Source organism: Patella vulgata, chromosome 8, assembly GCF_932274485.2.
Source record: "Patella vulgata chromosome 8, xgPatVulg1.2, whole genome shotgun sequence".
NCBI lineage: Eukaryota > Metazoa > Mollusca > Gastropoda > Patellidae > Patella > Patella vulgata.
In genome coordinates, this window is record NC_065886.2 from 50,888,130 (window position 1) to 50,909,427 (window position 21,298).

Here is a 21,298-nt window from a genome sequence, read left to right on the forward strand (position 1 = left end):
GTGTTGATCAGTGCAGCCTGAATGGTCCTGACTTAAAGATACATTAGGTAAGATTAGATAAAGAGATGACAGTTCTCGCTAAATTAGTTAAAAAAAATAGATAATGAAAAGGGATATGTTGAAAATTTCAATCAAATTAGTTCACTCTAAGTCGAGATATCGGTGATACAATAATAGTGTAGCCTTGATTGTCATTGCTACCATTGTTGCAAAGTCTTGATTATCCACTTTTACGTTAAATCAACAGCAAAACGTATTTAAATCTAAATATCAGAGTCATCAGATGACATCCCATCGAGAGTTGATTATGGTCTTTGTAAATTAATGTCTAATAAATAATTTATATAACATTTAAGGCCTAAAGAAAGATCTGCAATAGGCAGATTTACCTCTTGCATAATGTCTGTTTAAATAGGGTCAAATTTGTAAATAGCGTCACAGGTCATAAAATTGTTTGAGGGGGAAAGTATATATATGCAGAATATGTGGTTAACTGATGGATTGGAGTATTTCCTATAAGTCAATGCATGATTGAGCTATAATCTGTAGGAAGAGCTAGTTAAAGGCTCAATACCACTCTTGTTGTAACTGAATAATATGTCCCAATCTTTATTCTGGTCAACAAATTGTACTATTTTAGAATATTTCAATTAATTGATGATACAAATTTCATCTTAACACACCTTATTTAAAATTTTTGAAAAATTCAACACAATGGTTTGAAACGTCTAAAGTAAACCTTTTCAAATGAAACTTCGATTTAAAAATATTTTCTAACCCTCTGGACAAGTAAAATAGGATGTAATGAATAATTTACACAACACATAGGACACTTATTTATTTTCTAGAGCTTTCAAACCGGCAAGAGTGTTATTGTCCCTTTAACATGTAGATAACTGATGCTATTTCACGTGGTAGTCAAAGGGAGATAATTTAGACTGGAATTGTTAGACTATTTAAGTAATACTAGTTAAGTGGGTACTAGTCATTTAAAACTAAAATAGGTCCCTATATCAGCTGGGAAACATTTCATGGTGTGGAGTTAGGTGTTCTTTTTTATCTCCGAAAGGGTACAATATTCATCTTCTGGCATTCATACTAATAGTAAATGCTGGGGGATTGCACCACACACAATAACCCAAAACAAATCTACGGACAAGATACAATACGCAGAAATCACAAACAAACGTATATATCAATATTCTTTTAATGCTACACTCAATGAAAAATTAATTTACCTCTTCTGATTTTCGGGTCTGTCCGTCCGAAGTTATTTTTGGGGTATAATTTGAGGATACGAATACATGGGTTATTGTATGAATTGTTTATCCGATACAAATACATAGGTTAATGATTCTATTTTATATCCAATATAGTTTCGATAATCCCCTCCAGAGTTTCAAAATCTTGTTGGCCCTTGATAGGCTGCTATATCGTTCGATAGTAAGTTCAAGAGTTATTTCCCTTCATTACAAAATCTTCTTGGCACCTTAGAGGTTTTAGTTACGATTTAATTTGTCATGTGACCGAAAGACCCAACTTGAAATATTTATCACCATCAGTCATGGCAACCCTCAATTTGGAAAAGCTAAGGATTTGTGTCACAGGGTGGGGTCTTAATTTTTTGCCATGAATTCCCGACTCATATGACAAACTGGGAAATTGAACAGGTCTTGGGACTCCACACGGTACTCAAGGTCCTGCAACTTGTTCCCACTTCTGGATCTGACCTTTATGAAATATGTTGGAGTTGTTTAGCTCGTAACTGAGAGAGAGAAAAGAGATTTAACATCCACTCAACACAAACTAGGTAATTTTGGGACTAACACGTGGTTCAATTTTATTTCAATAATTTACTGGCACGTAGGAGTCTTTAGCAGTGGGAGGAAACCCACAAGGTTGGACAGGCGACCCCTCTTCTCATCACATACAACCGAGGAATCGAAACCACGTCAGTTGACTAAATGACAGACCTTATGATACAGTATACACATGCTAACCATTCGGCCCTGGTGTTTAACATCCTACTGTTCGCCAATAAAGATGGGCATATGCCATACAGGCAACAAGGGGAATTTTGCCTGGGCAGCGGCACTATGGCCCACCCTTATATCGAATTCCAACTGCCAAGGGATCTTTTATGTGCATGCCAATGTATACTCCGGACCTCTATTTTTCGTATCATCGAAAAAACTAGACAGTTGTCCTTGTCAGTCCCTCTGTTCTGCACCACTGACAAGGGAAACTATGTCGATAAAACCGGATGAACTTCTCGGCCAATGCAGAGATATAAAACATATATGTCTGGAAGATATGATGGTATCAGAAAGTTCTGGCATCTTGTCTACTTAAACCATATTTTTATATGGTTAAACCATAAATATGGTTCAAGTAGACAAGATGCCAGAACTTATTAAAATATGGTAGCGGCCAGTATTCTTGTGTCAAAATGGAGTACATAAAGCAAAAAATACCTATGTAAAAATAATTTATTTTCTGGTGGATTGAGATATACAAAACTGAAATCACTCGCACATTTATAGCTACATAAATAATCCAATATCAACATATTCTATTCTTCTCAAATTGAGATCCATGGTTCAAAAAATGCATGGTGCTATTTCTCTAAATCATTCTGACTATATCATAATTTAATGTCTTTATGTATAAAACATGTATATGGCCCATCATTTCCACATGATGAAAAGTTGGAGAGATATTTTGTCATTAATTCATTATCACTGAAACACCGGTGTCTGTGATTCTCCTAAAATGGAGAATGGTGACATCAAAAAAATAGAGATAATGCGACTTGATGATCGGGATTCCCTAAAACAAATATGCGGGAAATAAAGGAATACCAATCATCAAGTCACATTATTCCTATTTTTTTGCCATTTTACGAGAATCACAGACATCGACTGAAACATCATTGCTAGGTTTCAGTGATAAAAAGCACTTCACTGATACATCTAGTAGTGAGTCCGAGTGTATTATTGTGTATGAAACAATGTCTAGTTAATGTTTCAATGATCATGATGATTCATGAATATTAAACAATTTGGCTACTTCATATAAATCTTCGTTTTCAGCTCCATCTCTTATCACCTGAAAAATAAATAAATATTCATTCGTATTTATTAAACATACATTATACAAGAGGTAAATCTGCTTATTGCCTGTCTTTATATAAACTATTAATTTGACATTTATTAACATGAAACAAGCTTAATCAACTCGCGATGCCATCTTATATGTCAGATTTTCACTGAATTTTAATCCGATCTGCTGCTCAACGCTCATCGGTGATTAAATCCAAAAATGGATAATCGAGACTATGTTTTTTATCATTACGACTTCAGTAATAAGCATATTCCCTCTACATTATCTAGTTATTAATTATTATAGCGAGAATTGCCAGCTTTTTATCTAATCTCCCATAATGCCCCTTTAAAGATATATTTATTTGACAATTGGCATCGTTAGAAACTTGATAGAAATGAGCATCTAATTATCAATAACAGATATTTTCATTATTAAACATTGTCATGGTAATGATGTAATGAAAATATACACCAAGATTCATCACTATCACTTAATTAGAAATACAGTTATCAGGTTCAAAAGCATCAATAAATCAAATCGCTTATCCCAGCTTACCCTAAGCAGAAGATGCTCATCACCTGATGAACATCTACCTCAATTATAAGCAGAGCTATTGTTCTTCAAAAGGTATAATAGACAGACAGCTGGACAGACAGAAATATTGACGGACAAAACCATTCTAATACTCACCTCTTTCCTACGAAAAGTTGGGGATAAAAAAGTTATCATAAAAATCAACAGTAGACAGTACATTAGTAAAATTACTCACCTTTCTAGCTATTGGCATTTTGTTGAAAACATTCCATAAAACTATACCTACAACAACATTATCCTTAACATAGAAAATAACACCTTTACCATAATCTTCACCTTCTTTAGGTGATGAAGGTGTTACCTGGGATGGTGGTGATGGAACGGCTTCCTAAACACAAATAAATAAATTCATTAGTTATTTCTCTAGAACAATTTGAAATTTGTACCAACACTGGTTCCACTTTAACTCATTTCATAATGGAAAATAATATTGTAAATTTGCAGTGATGCAGATAGGATTTTGATTAATGCGTGAAAAGAAATGAAATGGGGTTTAACATCCTACTTTTCTGCTTCGACTGGGCTAATATAGACGGGCATATGCCATACAGAGTGCTATGAGGGAAATTTTGCCCAGCAGCGTCACTATGGTCTCTTATATCAAATTCCAAATGCCAAGGGATCTTTTACATGCATGCCAATGTATACACGGGGCCCTTGTCTTTTTTTTTTGTCCCTTCCGACAGCTGTCCTTGAACTTTCTTGGCCAATGCTGGGATTGCACACGTGACCTCCAGGATAGCATCTTAACCACCATGGCTCCCTTTAATTAATGGGAACTCAAAATTGAGAAACATTTTAATATATTGCACGGCTTAACATTGAAGCAATGGTAAACAAAACAGAATTTTAGTAGAAATATTTTCTTATTTTTAACGGCTACCATTAACATCAATGATGTGTAATTATTTCTATTATCAGAGAGTGAAAGGTATACCTGTTCTGTTTCCGAACGTATTCCTTCTCCTGTAGCTTCTACTACAGCCTTTGGTGTATCTTGAGGGGTTGCCTTGGCAAAAACCCCAACAGTTGGTAGACTAGAATCTACAATACCAATAGCTTCATAACCTACATTAGGACCCAGATCAGACCTAGAAATATAGAATTGTATTATAGTAAATATTCTCACCTAGTTATCGCTCAACTCCTTGAAAACCAAATGAAATGAAATGGGGTTAAACGTCTTACTGTTCTGCTCCTAACCTGGTCTAATGAAGACGTATATAAGCCATACAGTGTGCTATGAGGGAAATTTTGCCCGGGCAGAGGCACTATGGCCTACACTTATATCAAATTCCAACTACCAAGGGATCTTTTACGTGCATGCCACTGTATACAGGGGACCTAGGTGTTTTGTCCCATCCAAACGACTAGACAACTGTCCTTGTCAGGCCCTCCTTCCTGCACTGCACTGACAAGAGGAAACCACATCGGAAAATCCAGATGAACTTTCTCGGCCAATGCAGGGATCGAACACACAACCTACAGGCTAGTGAGCCAACTTCTTGCCCACTTAACCACAGTGGCTCCCCCTTGAAAACCATGACATGCTATATTTCACAGTAAATCTTAAATATCTATATCTATATCTATATAAATATCTATATAAATATCTATATCTATATAAATATCTATATCTATATATCTATATCTATATATGTATATCTATATAAATATCTATATCTATATCATCTATATCTATATCATCTATATCTATATAAATATCTATATCTATATAAATATCTATATCTATATATCTATATATCTATATAAATATCTATATCATCTATATCTATATATCTATATAAATATCTATATCTATATCATCTATATCTATATCAATATCTATATAAATATCTATATCTATATAAATATCTATATCATCTATATCTATATATCTATAATCTATATCTATATCATCTATATCTATATCTTGCAATGGATTGGAGAAAAACCGTTGCATATAATTTAATTTGAAATTAACCACCCACCCCCAACGTATAAAGCTGTATGATAAAACTTCATGCTAGGTTCCCACTATCATGATTCGTGCAATGATCGAAATCGTGGAGTAATCGTGGTGATCCTATCAGGTCTTATCAGATATTGCGGTCAGTCGTATTCGTACCAAACATATCTACACTACTAGATTGTGGACTCAATCGGGATCTAGCATTACCAACAAGCTAAGTGCTAATGTCTTCAGAATCATTTAATATTAAACTTGTGTACAATAAAAATAAATTTATTACCAGAACATAGATTGATGCCAGTATGGTTTAGCTGCACCTGTCATATTTTCACCTGCTAATCTACCACTAACTACAGCATGATCGTGATGTTCTACACGACGTCTGCCTAATTTAATATCATAAAAACATGCTGCATCACCCGCCTGTAATACAGATAAAAAGGAATATAAACACATGTTTAATCAGGGAGATTGGGATGGCCTAGTTTCATCAAAAAAGACGAAAAAAAAATCAAATTTAACATCTATACTACAATGCCCATTCACTAACTTTCAGGTGTTAACATGGGCCCTATAATACCGACCAAGGTGTAAATAACGCAACGGCCATCGGCAATTTTATTATATTTTTCAGAAAATCTTCTCAAGTGTCAGTTTTGTCAGCCATCTTTGAACTATCCTGACCGTGCCTCATCGCATGGTACGGCTGGTCACGACCACTGGTTGAACTAAATGTCATTCGCATGCAGATGGTTCGACTATAGTATGAAAATCCGTGCAACCGAAGGTCGCCCTAGAGTCTAACGCTTCGAGCTCTAGCTGGTTGGTTACCTCTGGCTTGCCGTCGTGGTTTCAAACCCTGGTGAGAGCATGTGTGGCTTGGAGATAGGGACGTCTTCTCAACCTCGTGGGTTTCGGGTACTCTGGTTTCCTCCTACAGGAAAGACGCCTGTGAGCTAAGCATAATAGAAAATAAGACAACTTGTCCTCTCCCGCCAGGCTTGAAATTTTTGAAAGATTCATGGTCATCTTGGGTAACTGGAGGTCACTTTGAGATTTCACACAACAGCATATGACATACCAAATAAATGTACTACGTTTTAGTTTTACTCATGTAATAATAATCAGACGATACGATTTTCACAGGAAAAATAAAAACCGTGACCATCAGACACAAACATATCAAAAAGAAAAATTTTTCATGGTCGACACTGGAGTGCTCAGCATCACTGTAGTGTTCTACAAGCCCAAACTAGATCCCAATTATCTGCCGGGGCCTGGATACCTGACCATGACAAAAGCCTGAAATGGAACGAGGCCCGGGCAGGTGGCTTATAGTTTTTAATTCACCAATTTTTCCAAAAGTGTGGACTGACAGAATCAGATTCTAATCTTACCAACACCACTAGGTACCCACATTCAGAAAATTCACCAGTTTTCTTTTACCTTACTATCAAGTAACAGGGCATTTATTTTTTTTTTATTAATTTACGCCAACAAATTATTTTTAAAACATTACTCGGCATACCTCAGGGTCCCCGGAAAAGTATCCCAGCTGCCCCCACCACCCCACAGGCCCTGGCGTCAACTAGGATTAGTTCTTTATATAAATTGTAAATTATTTGTGACTTACCACCCAAAGATTAGATCTAGCTTCTAATTCAGCATTAACACGGAATCCACCACGTACATCATCTAGTTCTAGACCAGATGTTTCAGCTAATTCAACATTTGGTTCCAGACCAACGGCTACTACAACTTGATCAACACTCAACTATAATACAAACACCACAAACACATTCAATATCCATAATACAAACATGTTTAATATCAATAATACACACTTTCAATATCAATAATACAAAATGTGGGTTAACAGAAGCTTGATCATTTTGGGACTAATATACAGTATTCCTCATTTCAAGACATGGATTGCATGTAGATTGCATGTAGATTACATGTAGATTGCATGTAGATTACATGTAGATTGAAGAAAGAGAAGAAACCTGATGTGATTAGACAGACAACCGTTATCATGTTTAAATCTAGAAATGTTTAAATGTACAAGTGGGTGGTGTGTATGTTAACAAGCACTTAACATATCTAGATTGTTTCAACAGTAATATTGCCATTGATTTACACTCAGAGCTACTACATGTAGAAACCTATAGACATCCCATAATGTTAGTCTGTTGTACAATCTAGACCATCAGGATATATAAGTGTGATCAACAGTACATGAGTCTTTTCACAAGAAATAAACGTCTTCACAGCATATAAATTTACTTACCTCTTTACCTGTATCTAAACCTAGCACTATCTTTCTACCTTTAGCTTCTATTGATGTTAATTTACTTGAGGTAAGTACCTCAACACCCTCTATAAACACAAATGCACATTAATATAATTTATTCTAATACTGAGAGAACATCCACTTGACACAAACTAGGTCATTTCGGGACTAACATATGGTTCAATTTCTTTTCTCAATAATTCGCTTGCGCATAGGGGTCTTTAGCAATGGAAGGAAACCAGAGGACCCCGAGAAAACCTACGAGGTTGGACAGGCGACCCTACTCCTTATCCAGTACAAGCAGGGAATCAAAACAACGCCAGTTGACTCAATGACAGACCTTATGATACAGTGTGCACATACTAACCATTTGGCCATCCAGCCCCCCCCCCCCACCCCCTTATACTTAGAACACATGTTTAAAATTTACATTTAGCCATATGATCCATAATGATATTTGTAAAATATGTTATTTTTATAAAACTTCTCTTGAAACCTATATTCAATTTGACAATTATTAAATATGATTTAATTTAACAGCTTTCCAGCATTGTCTACTGGAAAACTCAGAGAAGATACCGTTGCTCGAGCATTTACCATATTTCAAACTCTGACTTTTATAAGGATAAAAAAAATACAGGAATCTCACCTGATTCAATTTTCTTTGTAGTCCAGTTTGAAAGGTATTCTGGTAAAACATGTCCCATATTACCTGTCAAATAAAAAGGTATATAACAATATATATTAATTAATTCCAAGACATTGTCTTGAATCTAACAAAATTTGTCCTTGGTTAATTCAAGCAGACCTTTAGAAAAAGATAAATAAAAAGTGAAGAAATAATTACCTGATTCTGGGAAAACTTGATATACTTTCATTCTGTTAGTACTAGCTGAAATAATAAATCACTACTATTATACCGTCTGTCTCAAACTGGGCTGATGAAGAAGGTCCTCTCAAACAGCAATCTCTCTTTATTTATAGTTTAAATCTAGGCCTTGAATTAGGTACCCTTTGATTTATTATCATACTGGTTGTTTTATTCATTAAATAAAGTTATTATTATTATTATTATAACCTACATCATACTAAATATATTTTATAAAACCAGGACCATGTCTCTTCTACTTCAACTCCCACTACTTCATCGGCAGCCATTTTCAAGATGTTTGTGAACCTATTGATGACTATAGACATCGCCGACAAGCCGAAATTTTACAAATTAAAACTGAATGTTGATAATCAAGACTAGAGTAACGTTTTTCCAGTTTTTTTTATTTTCACTTTCAATATTTTTATAGTCTCGGTGTACCAGTCACAAGATCTTATATATTTTGTGACTGGACGTCAGGGCATTGACTAGTCAGGGTTATATTTACCAGAAAAATATGTATTATTTCTTAGTTATATAGTCCATTATTAACGTGATATGTCGGAAGTAATTTTTCAGGGTATATTGTAGTGCAACTGTTGGCACTTGGCGTCAAATGATATATTGGAATATTGCGGTCTTAAAATTATCGTCAATATAATTTCCAAACCGCGATATATTGAAATTACCGTCAAGCCCTACTGTCAGTAATACAAAATAAACGAAACATATAACTTCCTAGTCAAAACTTGGCTCAGTAATACAGTAGTTGTATTCCAGTGGATTGTGACCTGTGGATAATACTAAGTTATATCTACTGACATCTGACTTACCTCTTTTACCTAAAGCACAAGCTAATTCACTACCTAAAAATCCTCCACCAATAATAGCAACAGACTGAGCTTTCTGGGTCGCTTTATCTAATCTCTTAAAATCATCTATCTACAAAAACAGTTTCAAAATAAATTAATTAAACAAAAAATATTTGGTATTAGCAAAGACATTTCATTTAAAAAGACAACAATCCAGACTGTTTACAAATATTTCCAAAATCATAAACATGTTCTATTTTATTGTAAAGGTTGTTATAATAACTGTATGTATAACATTTAATACACCGTATATAATACACATTCCCTTATAATCCCTAGAATTCAGGAAAACTTTATATTAGGATGTAGGGTGTACAACAAACAGTTAATATTGTAACACCCTGAATCATGCACTGTATAGACATAATCAGCATCATTCAGTTCACAATCAAAGTGATTTGCACATTTAACAGTAATTTTAATGATCCTGTAGTCTATCTCAAATTATTTAACAGTACTATAATTACGGAAATGTAAATTGATCCGATTCTTTTGGCCATCAGACAATTCTTCAACATTCACTGGCCTGGTTGTATGTTCAATATGCAATAATCTAGGAACCATGCACGCTTAAAAATAAGTCATAACTCTATAGATGATGACACAGTTTCAGTAATATGGTGTCATTTGCAATTTTTGAGTCTGGGTTAAAGGGTGTATGGCTCTATTTTTTGGAACCATAAATGGGTGTAAAAGCACATATTAATGTAATATGAATGTGCATAAAATGACTTATGTTAAAATTTTTTAAAACAAATTGTAATTTTTAATCATTTATGTTCGGTGAAATACCCGAACAGTCCAAACTGAGCGACAATCGTTTACCCCTATTTAGCCCATTCTTCACGTTTTTTTTATTATTTTATCATTTGTGAATCAGCCAGTACTATTTACTGCCGCATTGTAATGTAGGATATGTTTTTCTTTGTTCATTGGTTTTGCGCCCTAAACGATATGTGCCTTAAATATTGATATTAGGATCCAACATTTCCATGGCAACATAACAACATCATTGAAATGGACCCATATTGAATTCTAATTTGTGTTAATTTCGAATATTATGGAAAATATTGAGTTAGAGACTTAGCTCCTTTAATCTGTTAGATAAGAGATAATGCTGACCATTGGTACAATAATGATACTATTTCCTTACAGCTAGTCAAACTACATGGTTACTAGAAAACAACTTACAGTTCTAAATAAAATAACTTTATTCTTAACTTCATCCGATGCTTTCTCTATTATCGGTAAACTTCTTGGTCGCCCTCCTGAAAATTTATTTTAATGTCATCAAAAAATCATTCATTAAATGAACAATTGCAATGAATTAAATAAACTATTTCATTACTTAAAAGTCTCAGAATATCAATTGAGAGAGAGAGAGGGTTGAAGGTCCATGACACAAACCAGGTCATTTCGTGACTAACATTTGGTTCAATTTTATTTCAATAATTCGCTTGCGAGTATGGGTCTTTAGCAGTGGGAGGAAACTGGAGGACCCAGAGAAACCCCACGAGGTTGGACAGGCGACCCTACTCCTTGTCACTACAACCAGGGAATGGAAACCACAGGTTGATTTAACGACAGACCTTAAAATACAACGCACATAAGCATTCGGCCATCCAACCCCTTCAGTATTTACAAAGATACAATGAATTCATTCAATTGAGGTTGTTCTATTTACCCTTTTATATGAAAGTTGAACTAAAACCCTGATGTCTCCTTTATCATTTCCTTACCCGTGGCTATCAGACATTTATCATACATATCTTCTCCTTACCTGTGGCTATCAGACATTTATCATACATATCTTCTCCTTACCTGTGGCTATCAGACATTTATCATATGTAATTTCTGTTCGATCATCTAAATAAACTTTTCTTTGTACAGCATCTAATTTCACAACCTAGAAAGACAGAAAGCCATTGTTACATACACAGTTATTTAAACCGGATTCATATTTAAATAACATTTGAGACTAACACATGGTTCTTTTCTTCTACGGTTACATGTTTACTAAATGACAAAGATTCTTATATGAGCATACCAATTGCAATGTGTACATCAGTGACAATGACGAGGAAACATTTTAATTTCATTTTACTTGGCTTTGCAACACTAGGATCTGGAAGAGTTGTTATATAACCTGCGTTCTGGATAGCGTGAGTGATTAGCCAATGAAACCATCTCTTATGGCGACTTCTTGGCGTGTGATGCACGAAACTGTGGGTAAACCACTAGAAACATCAGTGCTGATTGATTAACCAATGTCTGACGTCATAGGTTCAAAAACCATTTGTACGACCTCTGATGCAACCTCCCATTACAACCAGTCAGATCTTCATGTAGTGTAGGCCATCGAAAGTATAAAAAAACGAAATATAGATCTGTATTTTTATCAGATTGGATCAGAGATAATCAACAGAAAGAGAACCACTTACTCTTTTACCAGTTACCACGGCAACACCACCATTTTCCTGATATGGTAATTTCTTTGGTTCAGTATAAAAACTATTAGGCTCAAAAAATAAACTACAACAGAGAGTAGAAACAATAAAGCATATTTCATACACAAATTACAAATACAATAAAAACAAACGCTTTTTCAACGGTGAGGCTGACGTCTCCCGCCTCAATCCTAAAACAAATAGATAACACATTACTTAATTGGACGTTTATCTTTTTCAAAAGTATCGAGCAATCAAACTGATTATCTACACTTAGTCTAAGCAGAAAATGTTCACGATCCAACTCAGTCAGGGTTTTAAAGTACCTGGAAGTGAAACTATACACTAAGTTTCATCACTCTCCATCAGTTAGAATCAAAGTTATCTTGTCTCAAAACATCGACCAATGAAATTCCTTAGCTCTGGTTATTTAGCAGAAAATGTTAATCATTGAACTCAGTCAAGAGATTCACCTAATGATCATCTACACTAAGTTTAAACATTAAATTAAAACCAGAGTTGTTATGTTCCAAAGTCTCGACCAAACAAATTGCTTATCACTACTTAGCCTAAGCAGAAAATTCTTATCATCAAACTTAGTCAAGGTATTGATGTAATGAAAAAAAAACCTCAATTTGCATCAAAGTCATTGATCTCTAAAGTTTCAACCAATCAAATTGCTTATCGCTTTGCTAACCCTGAGCAAAAAATGTTCATTATCGAACTTAGTCAAGGTATTGATGTAATGAAACTATACACCAAGTTTTATCACTCTCACTTAATTAGTTGTCTTCATTAGCCCAGTTTAGAAGCAGAACAGTAGGACGTTAAACCCCATTTCATTTCAATTCACTTAATTAGAACTAAAGTTATTGTGTACCAAAGTATCAACCAAAATATGTGCAGGTAAAATTCACCACTGTACTTTGTAGTTAAGTAGCAAAGCTCGTTTACTCGACACAGCTTCATAAACAGTATAATATATATCAAAGTAGATTAAGAACAAGTACTTCTATGTTTACGGTTGATAAATACATAAACAAAAAATAGGTCTAGGTAAAAAATTCACCACTTTATTTCGTAGTACAGTGGTGTAATGGCACATGACAAGATATCTTTAGTAATAATATATATTACCTTCTTTCTTTACCATTCCATTGTTTAAATTTTAAATTTTCTACGGCTGCTTTATCATCACTGAACCATAGTTCTTTAGATAAAGGTGGTCTCATATACGGAATGTTGTCTTCACCACCAATAACTAAAACCTATAAAACAATATTATCATTTTCGTGATTCAATCAATTTGACTAAAACTGCACAAAAATCCTATCGGTAATCATAGACAGACCAAAGACAGAAAAATATTTTAATCCACCATAAGTAGATGTAACATTAAAAATCAAAATAATCAAAAATATTTAAACAAAACATCTATCTATAGTTCTGGGCAGGGTTTAACTGGACAAAGATTCTAAATTCTGAAAATTAAACTTGTGATAAACATACCTTGGCAGTAGGATCTAATGACTTGATTGCTCTAAAAGCACCAAAAGATGCTGTTCCAGCACCAATAAGAAGATAAGGTACATGTGGAGGAATATCTGGTACTGTACTCCAGTCCATAGCTGCTATTTTAGCTGCTGCCTCTATTTTTTCTGGATCGGTTTCTAAAATATTTAATCAAAATCAAAATTACAAAAAAATCTTATCTTAAATTCAATCTTTAACATTCTTATGTTAAATTATTATCAAACTTGAATAAAATCGAATCAGACGAAAAATCATATTTTGTCCTTCCTTAATTCTTTAATGCTTATTTCAGGCATTCACGTGAATAAATTCCTGGAGAGTCAAAAAAAGCTCTCCTGACTTCGAGGCGAGCGATAAAAAGCACACCTCGACTGACATCCAGATGTGTCCAGGAGAGCGATCACGATCACGATCCTTTTATGTGAAGGCCTGCTATGTATACGGTACATGAACACTGTTATGGAGGATTAAACAATATCCTCTGCTTTACAAGGTTAACCATAAAAGAGTAGGGGAGTCACAGTGGCTAAGAGGGTGACACACTGGCTCTCTAACATTCGGTCTCGAAACCTTAAAGTGCACATAAGATGGGTCTGGAAACTTTGAGATACGTGTAGCCAATGGTTACTATATCCACTTTACGGCAAGTTCACACCAATCTGATTGAAATTAATTCAGCTATCTTCACTCAAAGTCGCAAAAATAGACCTCCCGTAAAAACAACTTTGCCAATTATCGAAAACACTCTTAATCCCTTCAGACGCCAGTGACGTCACAGTGACCGAATGCATATATATTCGGAATGTTTATTCCTTAATTACCTATATACAGCTGGCGTATGTATTCATTAACGCTTGACTGACTCCTTAATGCCCTAATTAAATAAAACAATTGACTGCGGAATAATTTGTTTTGTAATTTATTTTAATTTAAGATCCTATTTAGAATTTGTTTTATAATGTTCCGCCCTCTCTTCTCACGACACCGATTTTAAAACTGTGTTTTAAAGTGACTTTTTGATAAGAGCGACTCTACCATCGTGTGCAGTCCAAACGATTCGAAATATATTTCCGTCAGAAGAGTATTGTGGTTCTAATTTCCCGAGTAAAAGAGTACAGAAGTAAAACATGTGGTCATGCAAAATGAATCATTAAAGTCAAACATGACTGAAATGTGATTTTTTAATGACGATCCATAGCTCGATTTCCTGTAGTCATCGTACGGCGTCTTTCTTTCTGCATGTGGATTTGACTTCATTACTCTGAAATCGACCGTAAAAATGAAATACGAAAAAATATCTCAATATTATACGTTAGAATTAAGAGATTGAGAATGGTCATCTAACTATCTTTGTGTATTGATAAAGTGTACTGTCGTTAATATCTATCATTAATCAATCCGACTAAGTTGCAGACATGGGGCCATAAATTAATTTACATAACGATGTAGATAATGATTAGCGTTGCACACACATGGGGTTATAAATTAATTTACAAGTAAAGATGTTGGATTAAGAATGCTGATTAGGTTATTATTAGCCCGCCAGATCAAAGACATCACTCTAGGTAGAACGTGTTAAAACTCCACGAACGAACGACACAAGTTACGGGGGAACTTTGCTGCAAAAATTTCTCCACACCACAACTAATCGTTGAATCGTACATTACTCATCAGTTGTTTATAATTATTTTTTACCCAATAATCAATTAATAATAATAATATCTTTATTTCGAAAGGGTGAACAAACTAGGTCCGATATGTATGGACCTTTCTGACACGTTGTGCCCTTTAGATTTGTTCACCGATGTTTTTGTAATAAAGTAGCCTCGTATTATTTGTTGATTGGCGTTTAGACAATATTTAATGGACTTGATACGAAATCTGAATATAAATTATTCGATAGATAAACGTTTGTGATAAGATTAGGTTATTGTCTAACATCGTTTAACTTCTTTATAAAAAAAGTATTTAACAATTACATTCACACTTTAATAGCTCACCAAACGTCATCAGGAACGTCAGTTACGATGAGCACGTGTATTTGATATTCATGTCCATGAATCCCATGCAATTGTCGCTCCAAAATTTAACGTCAGTTACTACGGCCGTAGTATGCATGGCACCGTACACGGTAATAAGATTCCCAGCGTTGATTGGCTGAGAAATGAGGGCGATCTATTGTTATGCATAGTCATTGAACAATTAAATATTCGCCGTGAATTTCAAATGGAGTTACGATATAAGTTGTTTGTGTATAGAAATGGTTATTATAATTATATATAGCCAATAATGAATATAACGACAAATTACTGGCACTATTTGTATTTCTGTGCTTATATAGAGATAGTTTGGGAAATCAAATATTATCCAAATTACCGGTAAATGGGCTAATTGCTTGGGTCGTCTTCATCTGTCACGTGACCTTTTTAAACAAAGGACGCTTAAATTGGTCTACGGCATGATAAAGCATTTTAAATTCAATCGAAAATACTCCAATCACAAAATGTCTAATCTATAGCAGTACAAGACGATAATTCGGTGATTATGATTAGGCCAGTCACGTGTTAATTGGACCGTGATGTGTATATCAGAGATATACTGTACAGGTAGTGATATATTGTGTATAGATAATGTATATACTATGTGTAGTGCCTGTGACGTCACCAGCGAATCAACCGGATTAAGGTCGTAATTGAAAAATTGAAAAGCGTTTTTGCGTGACGGATACTAAGACGTTAATAGCCGAATTAATTTTAATCAGATAGGCGTGAGCTTGCCGTAAAGTGGATATAGTAACTATTGGTTACACGTAGCGAAAAAAATTTTTTGGCCATCTTATGTGGTCTTTAATGTGTCCCCAAAAAATGTTTTACCCATATAACTAAGTACTAAGTGTGCAAGTTGCAGGGAGCCACAGTGGCTAAGTGGACAAGACACTGGCTTGCTAGCCTGGAGGTCGGGTGTTCGAGAAAGTTCATCATGACTTCTTGACATGGTTTCCCATTGTCAGTGGTGCAGGACGGATGGCCTGACAAGGAGAGCTGTCTAGTCCTTCGGATGGGAACAAAAACTGAGGTCCTGTGTATACATTGGCATGTATGTAAAAGGAATTTGATATAAGAGTAGGCCATAGTACCGCTGCCTGGGCAAACTTTCCATCATAGCAAACTGTAAGACGTATGCCCGTCTTCATTAGTCCAGTTGGAGCCGGACAGTAGGATGTTAACCCAATTTCATTTCATAAAACAGCATAAAAAGATACGAGGGACATTGTAAAAAGAAGAACCAAAAAAAAACAAGTCATCTAAATGCTCAGCAGATAGCAGGACAAGCCAATTAGACACAAAATAGGACAGCTTAGTACATCAGTGTTGACTGGAATAAATCCAACAAAACCCTGATGTTTGATGTGACTATATTGTTACAAAATTCTTACCGACGTTAATTTCAATGGATTTTATGTCAGGTTCTCTATGTAAATATAAAGCCCCAGTTTTCAACATCTGTCAAATAATAAATAAACTTCCATCTAATATTGAACAAGTGCTTTAACATGAAACAACATAAAAATAAACACATAAAAACATTAGTTGGGGTTTTATGATCACTCAACATTAACATTATTAACTAGGTCATTTCGGGACTAACATGTAGTCCTGCACATAGGGGTCCTTCACAGTGGAAGGAAATTGGAGAACCTGTAAAAAACCCTCAAGGTTGCACAGGCAACCCTACTCCTTGTCACATATTATAAACAGGGGAATCGAAACCACTCCAGTTGACTCTATGACAGGCCTTATGATAACTATTCGCCCCCCCACCCCCATCTCTAAAAGGAATATCAGTCCAAAGACAGTTCAATTCTTTTCAGTATTTACAAAGATACGATGAATTGATGGTCTTCTAGCAAATCAGGAATTCAATGATTCAATTGAGGGTGTTCTATTTACCCTTTTATATGAAAGTTGAACTAAAAACCCTGACTGATGTCTCCTCCATCTTCTCCTTACCTATGGCTATCAGACATGTATTGTACGTAATTTCTGTTCGTACAGGTTTAATAAGAGACATGATCTCAAGGACATTAGATCATTCAACCACCCTCATTAGTTTAGTTTGACAGATAATACTTGCTGTCTTTGAATTAAGCCAGATGTGTTTAAACGCATAGCCATGACCATTCATGGTGTTTCATTCACATCAGTTACATAAGTATTCACAGTAAAATAAAAATTTAATTCTTACAGCAAAAATTGTGGCTCCAAAAAAGCCAAGACTTGCAATTAACATCATGTTATTTTTTGAATTTATTTTTTGATAGCTCTCCTGCCAAGATCCTTCGGGTACTTGTATATCATCTAGTGTTATTTTCTGTTCAATAGCTACTTGTCTTTCTGGCTTCCATCCTGACTGCAAGCCTCCCATACATCTAACATTTTGAAGATTTAGTTCTGAAAAAAAAAAAACATGTAGGCCTACGAAATTTAGGTAAGCTGGGGAAAAAAAATTGGAATCTTTGAAAGTTGAGAATCTTCAGTCATTTATTGCTTTGCCTAGCCCAATTACAATCAAATTTTTTTCAAAAATTCCAATTTTGTTTTACATGTTTACCTAAATTTCGTTTCGTCTTACATGGCCGAGTTAAGTAAATTTGTGTGTTACCCTATATTTAGATTTCAATGGCTTCTGCCAAGCCGTTTAGCATGTTGTGTTGCAATTACTGACTCTAGTGAGGTAAGCAAGGTCTTATTTCCTCATTAAAATGTTCCTTTACATTGTTTAGGCTGTCACAAAGACAGACACAGGACCGTTTAGCAGTAAAAAGTTGCACAGGGCCGAGTTTTTTGACAAGGGTTAGATAGGACAGTTCCTGAACGTACAGGGCGAATGTAATGAGGCCTACGTTCAGAGCTAAATTAGGGTATTCCCTGGCGAATACAATGTTTTGAGAAGGATTTGAAGCAAAATTTTGATAGATAAACTCAGTGACCTCGAGGAATGTTGAATGCAGTCGATTGTCAGATCTGTCTAAGCGTTTACAAATAATTGCTTACTCCAGTTAAGAGACACACTACAAATGTTTTTTGCCTAAAGTCCAAAGTCTTCACTTCACTTCACTCTCCAGTGCTTGAACTTTACAACAACCTTACAACCCAGCCACGCCACATTGTCAATGGTCAATGCCATTGCAGTTGCAGTCTTATGATTGCAGCTGATTGCAGCGTTATGATTCTGGTGAAAATGAAACCTTTATTTTGGAATAAAAATAATGATGATATTGATAGATAAACCGGTATTTTCATTTTGTGACCTTCGAGATGGCCGAGCCGAGTTATCACGTTCGAGGTGCACGTGTAAAATGTAAACACTGGCTTATGCAGTATTATGATTTGTGACACTGGTAGATATAACCCCACATTGAAAAACTCACGATTTATATGTTTGGAATTGTATGTTATTGTTGAAAATCCCCTAAATAAAGGGGAAATCTTCCCCAAACTTGCAAAGCGATACATGGTTCCGACCTTCACCCTCGTGTCATTAGATGGTACAATTTCTAACTCTATTTGAAAAGAATAGCCTACAGGTTTACCTCCCTTTACCAAAGTAACCCGTCTTCAGGAGTTAGGGGGAGGGAGAAATGGGGTTTAACGTCCACTCGACATAAACTAGGTCATTTCGGGACTCACATATGGTTCAATTTTATTTCAATAATTCGCTTGCGCGTAGGCGTCTTTAGCAGTGTTAGGAAACCGGAGGACCCGGAGAAAACCCACGTGTTTTTAAAAATGAAATGAAATGAATGGGGTTTAACGTCCTCCGAACTGGGCTAATGAAGACAGGCATAGACTGCGCCATACAGTGTGCTAATAGGGAAATTTTGCCCGGACAGCGCGCATTACGGCCTACTATATCGAATTCCAACTGTCAAGAGATCTTTTAATTGCACGCCGATACACGGGACCTCGGGTTTTCGTCCCTTCCGAACGACTAGACAGCTGTCCTCCCCGTCCTGCGTCAATGACAAGGGTGAACCACGCCGGAAAATCGAGATGAACATTCTCGTCAAATGCAAGGATCGAACACCCGACCTCCAGGCTAGCGAGCCAGCGCCTGACCCACTTGGGCACCCTTAACCCCTCCCCCAATTTTTTGGTATACTGAAATGGGGGTTAGGCTAACGTCCTACTCGTCTGCTTCAACCGGGATATAATTACGAAGATGGAAAACATTATTTTGGTCCAACAATTATGCAAATCGATCAATTTGACTTGAATTCGACAGGTCATTTAAAACTTAGGCCTACATTGGTTTCTATTGATTTCACACCGCCATATTTAGGCCTATGTTTCTTAGACATTAAATGGGCATTATGGGAGATTAGATAAATAGTTGACAGTTCTCGCTATAATAGTTAAAAAACAGATAAAGTAAATAGAATATGCTGAAAATTTCAGTCAAATTGCTCCATTCTGAACCGAGATTTAACTTTTGAATTTTCGCCTAGCTTCGATCATCATTACTAAAGTCGGTACGATAAAAAAACAAAGTCTAGATTGTCCAATTTATGTTTTCCAATCCGCTAAATATCGCAGGCCGGTGATTGCATCGAGAGTTGATTATGGTCTGAATAAGTTAATTAATGTCTATACTATATAACATTTCATGCCCAAAGGAAGACATGCAATAGGCAGATTTAGCTCTTGCATAATGTATGTTTAAATAAGGTAATAGGTAATAATAATTCTCCTATCTTGTTTTGTGGAAGCAAGCCCATTCCTAATGACAGTTTATACCCGGTACGTAGTAATTAAACAGTAATTGTAGTGACTTTATGTTGTTAAAATACGCGAAACGTAAAACAGTATTGATATAAATGGATTTTCAGGGGTAATCGAGGGGTCTTGCATCAGATCATTAAAGTTTGCCACTGTCAAGTGGTGTGTTTCCAATCCAAGATGTACGTGGGTTTTCTCCGGGCCCCCCGGCTTCATTCCACTGCTACAGGCCCTTACGTACAAGCGAATTATTGAAATAATATTATGTACTATATTATGCTATTCTCTCTCCTGACGTATAATAATGTACACAATTTGCATAATAAAAATCAGGTCAAAGGACAATAAATCAGTTTTAGTTACGATGATAATAATAATATTAAAACCATAATCTTATTATTATTTGTCATTTCAATCTAACTATTTATAACCTGACTTTATAAATAACAATCGATCAGGGAGATTAACTAATCTTTACTCTTTCTTCACTCTAGTTGTACTTGTATTTATTCAGGTAGTATTGGTCGGATTATCAGATTAACACTAAATCCCCATGCTAATGAGATAATCGCAGTGTAAACAAATACGGGAGCATTTTGCGTCCTTGGTCACCGAAGTTTAAAGCTGAACGTGGCTTCTTCCGATCGCAATTTAGTATTTGACACCCAAAATATCACGTCTGATCTTGCGAGTTTCAAATTTGGTTTGAACAAAAATATATGTCTTTGAATCATCATTTCTGTTGTGGTACTCGTTGAGAAAGGATAGTGTTGAACCAATGTGTGATATTGTTATCATGGAAATGTCTTAAAGTCGGAGTAGCCGTTTAAAA

At 35.3% G+C, this 21,298-nt stretch overlaps 1 protein-coding gene across 1 annotated transcript; it reads right to left on the reverse strand.

Annotated features, from left to right (window-relative positions):
• Positions 1 to 2,471: 2,471 nt before the first annotated feature.
• On the reverse strand, positions 2,472 to 19,242 carry LOC126830234 (apoptosis-inducing factor 1, mitochondrial). The gene is made up of 17 exons (XM_050560584.1): positions 19,119 to 19,242; positions 17,933 to 18,138; positions 17,124 to 17,190; positions 13,664 to 13,824; positions 13,292 to 13,422; positions 12,149 to 12,239; positions 11,529 to 11,613; positions 10,899 to 10,975; positions 9,669 to 9,777; positions 8,812 to 8,856; positions 8,614 to 8,676; positions 7,962 to 8,050; positions 7,305 to 7,445; positions 5,952 to 6,094; positions 4,637 to 4,790; positions 3,875 to 4,027; positions 2,472 to 3,108 (listed from the first exon to the last, which is right to left on the reverse strand). Exons 1-17 carry the CDS (start codon positions 19,201 to 19,203, stop codon positions 3,034 to 3,036), a joined length of 1,875 nt encoding a protein of 624 aa, XP_050416541.1. The 5' UTR covers positions 19,204 to 19,242; the 3' UTR covers positions 2,472 to 3,033.
• Positions 19,243 to 21,298: the final 2,056 nt, after the last annotated feature.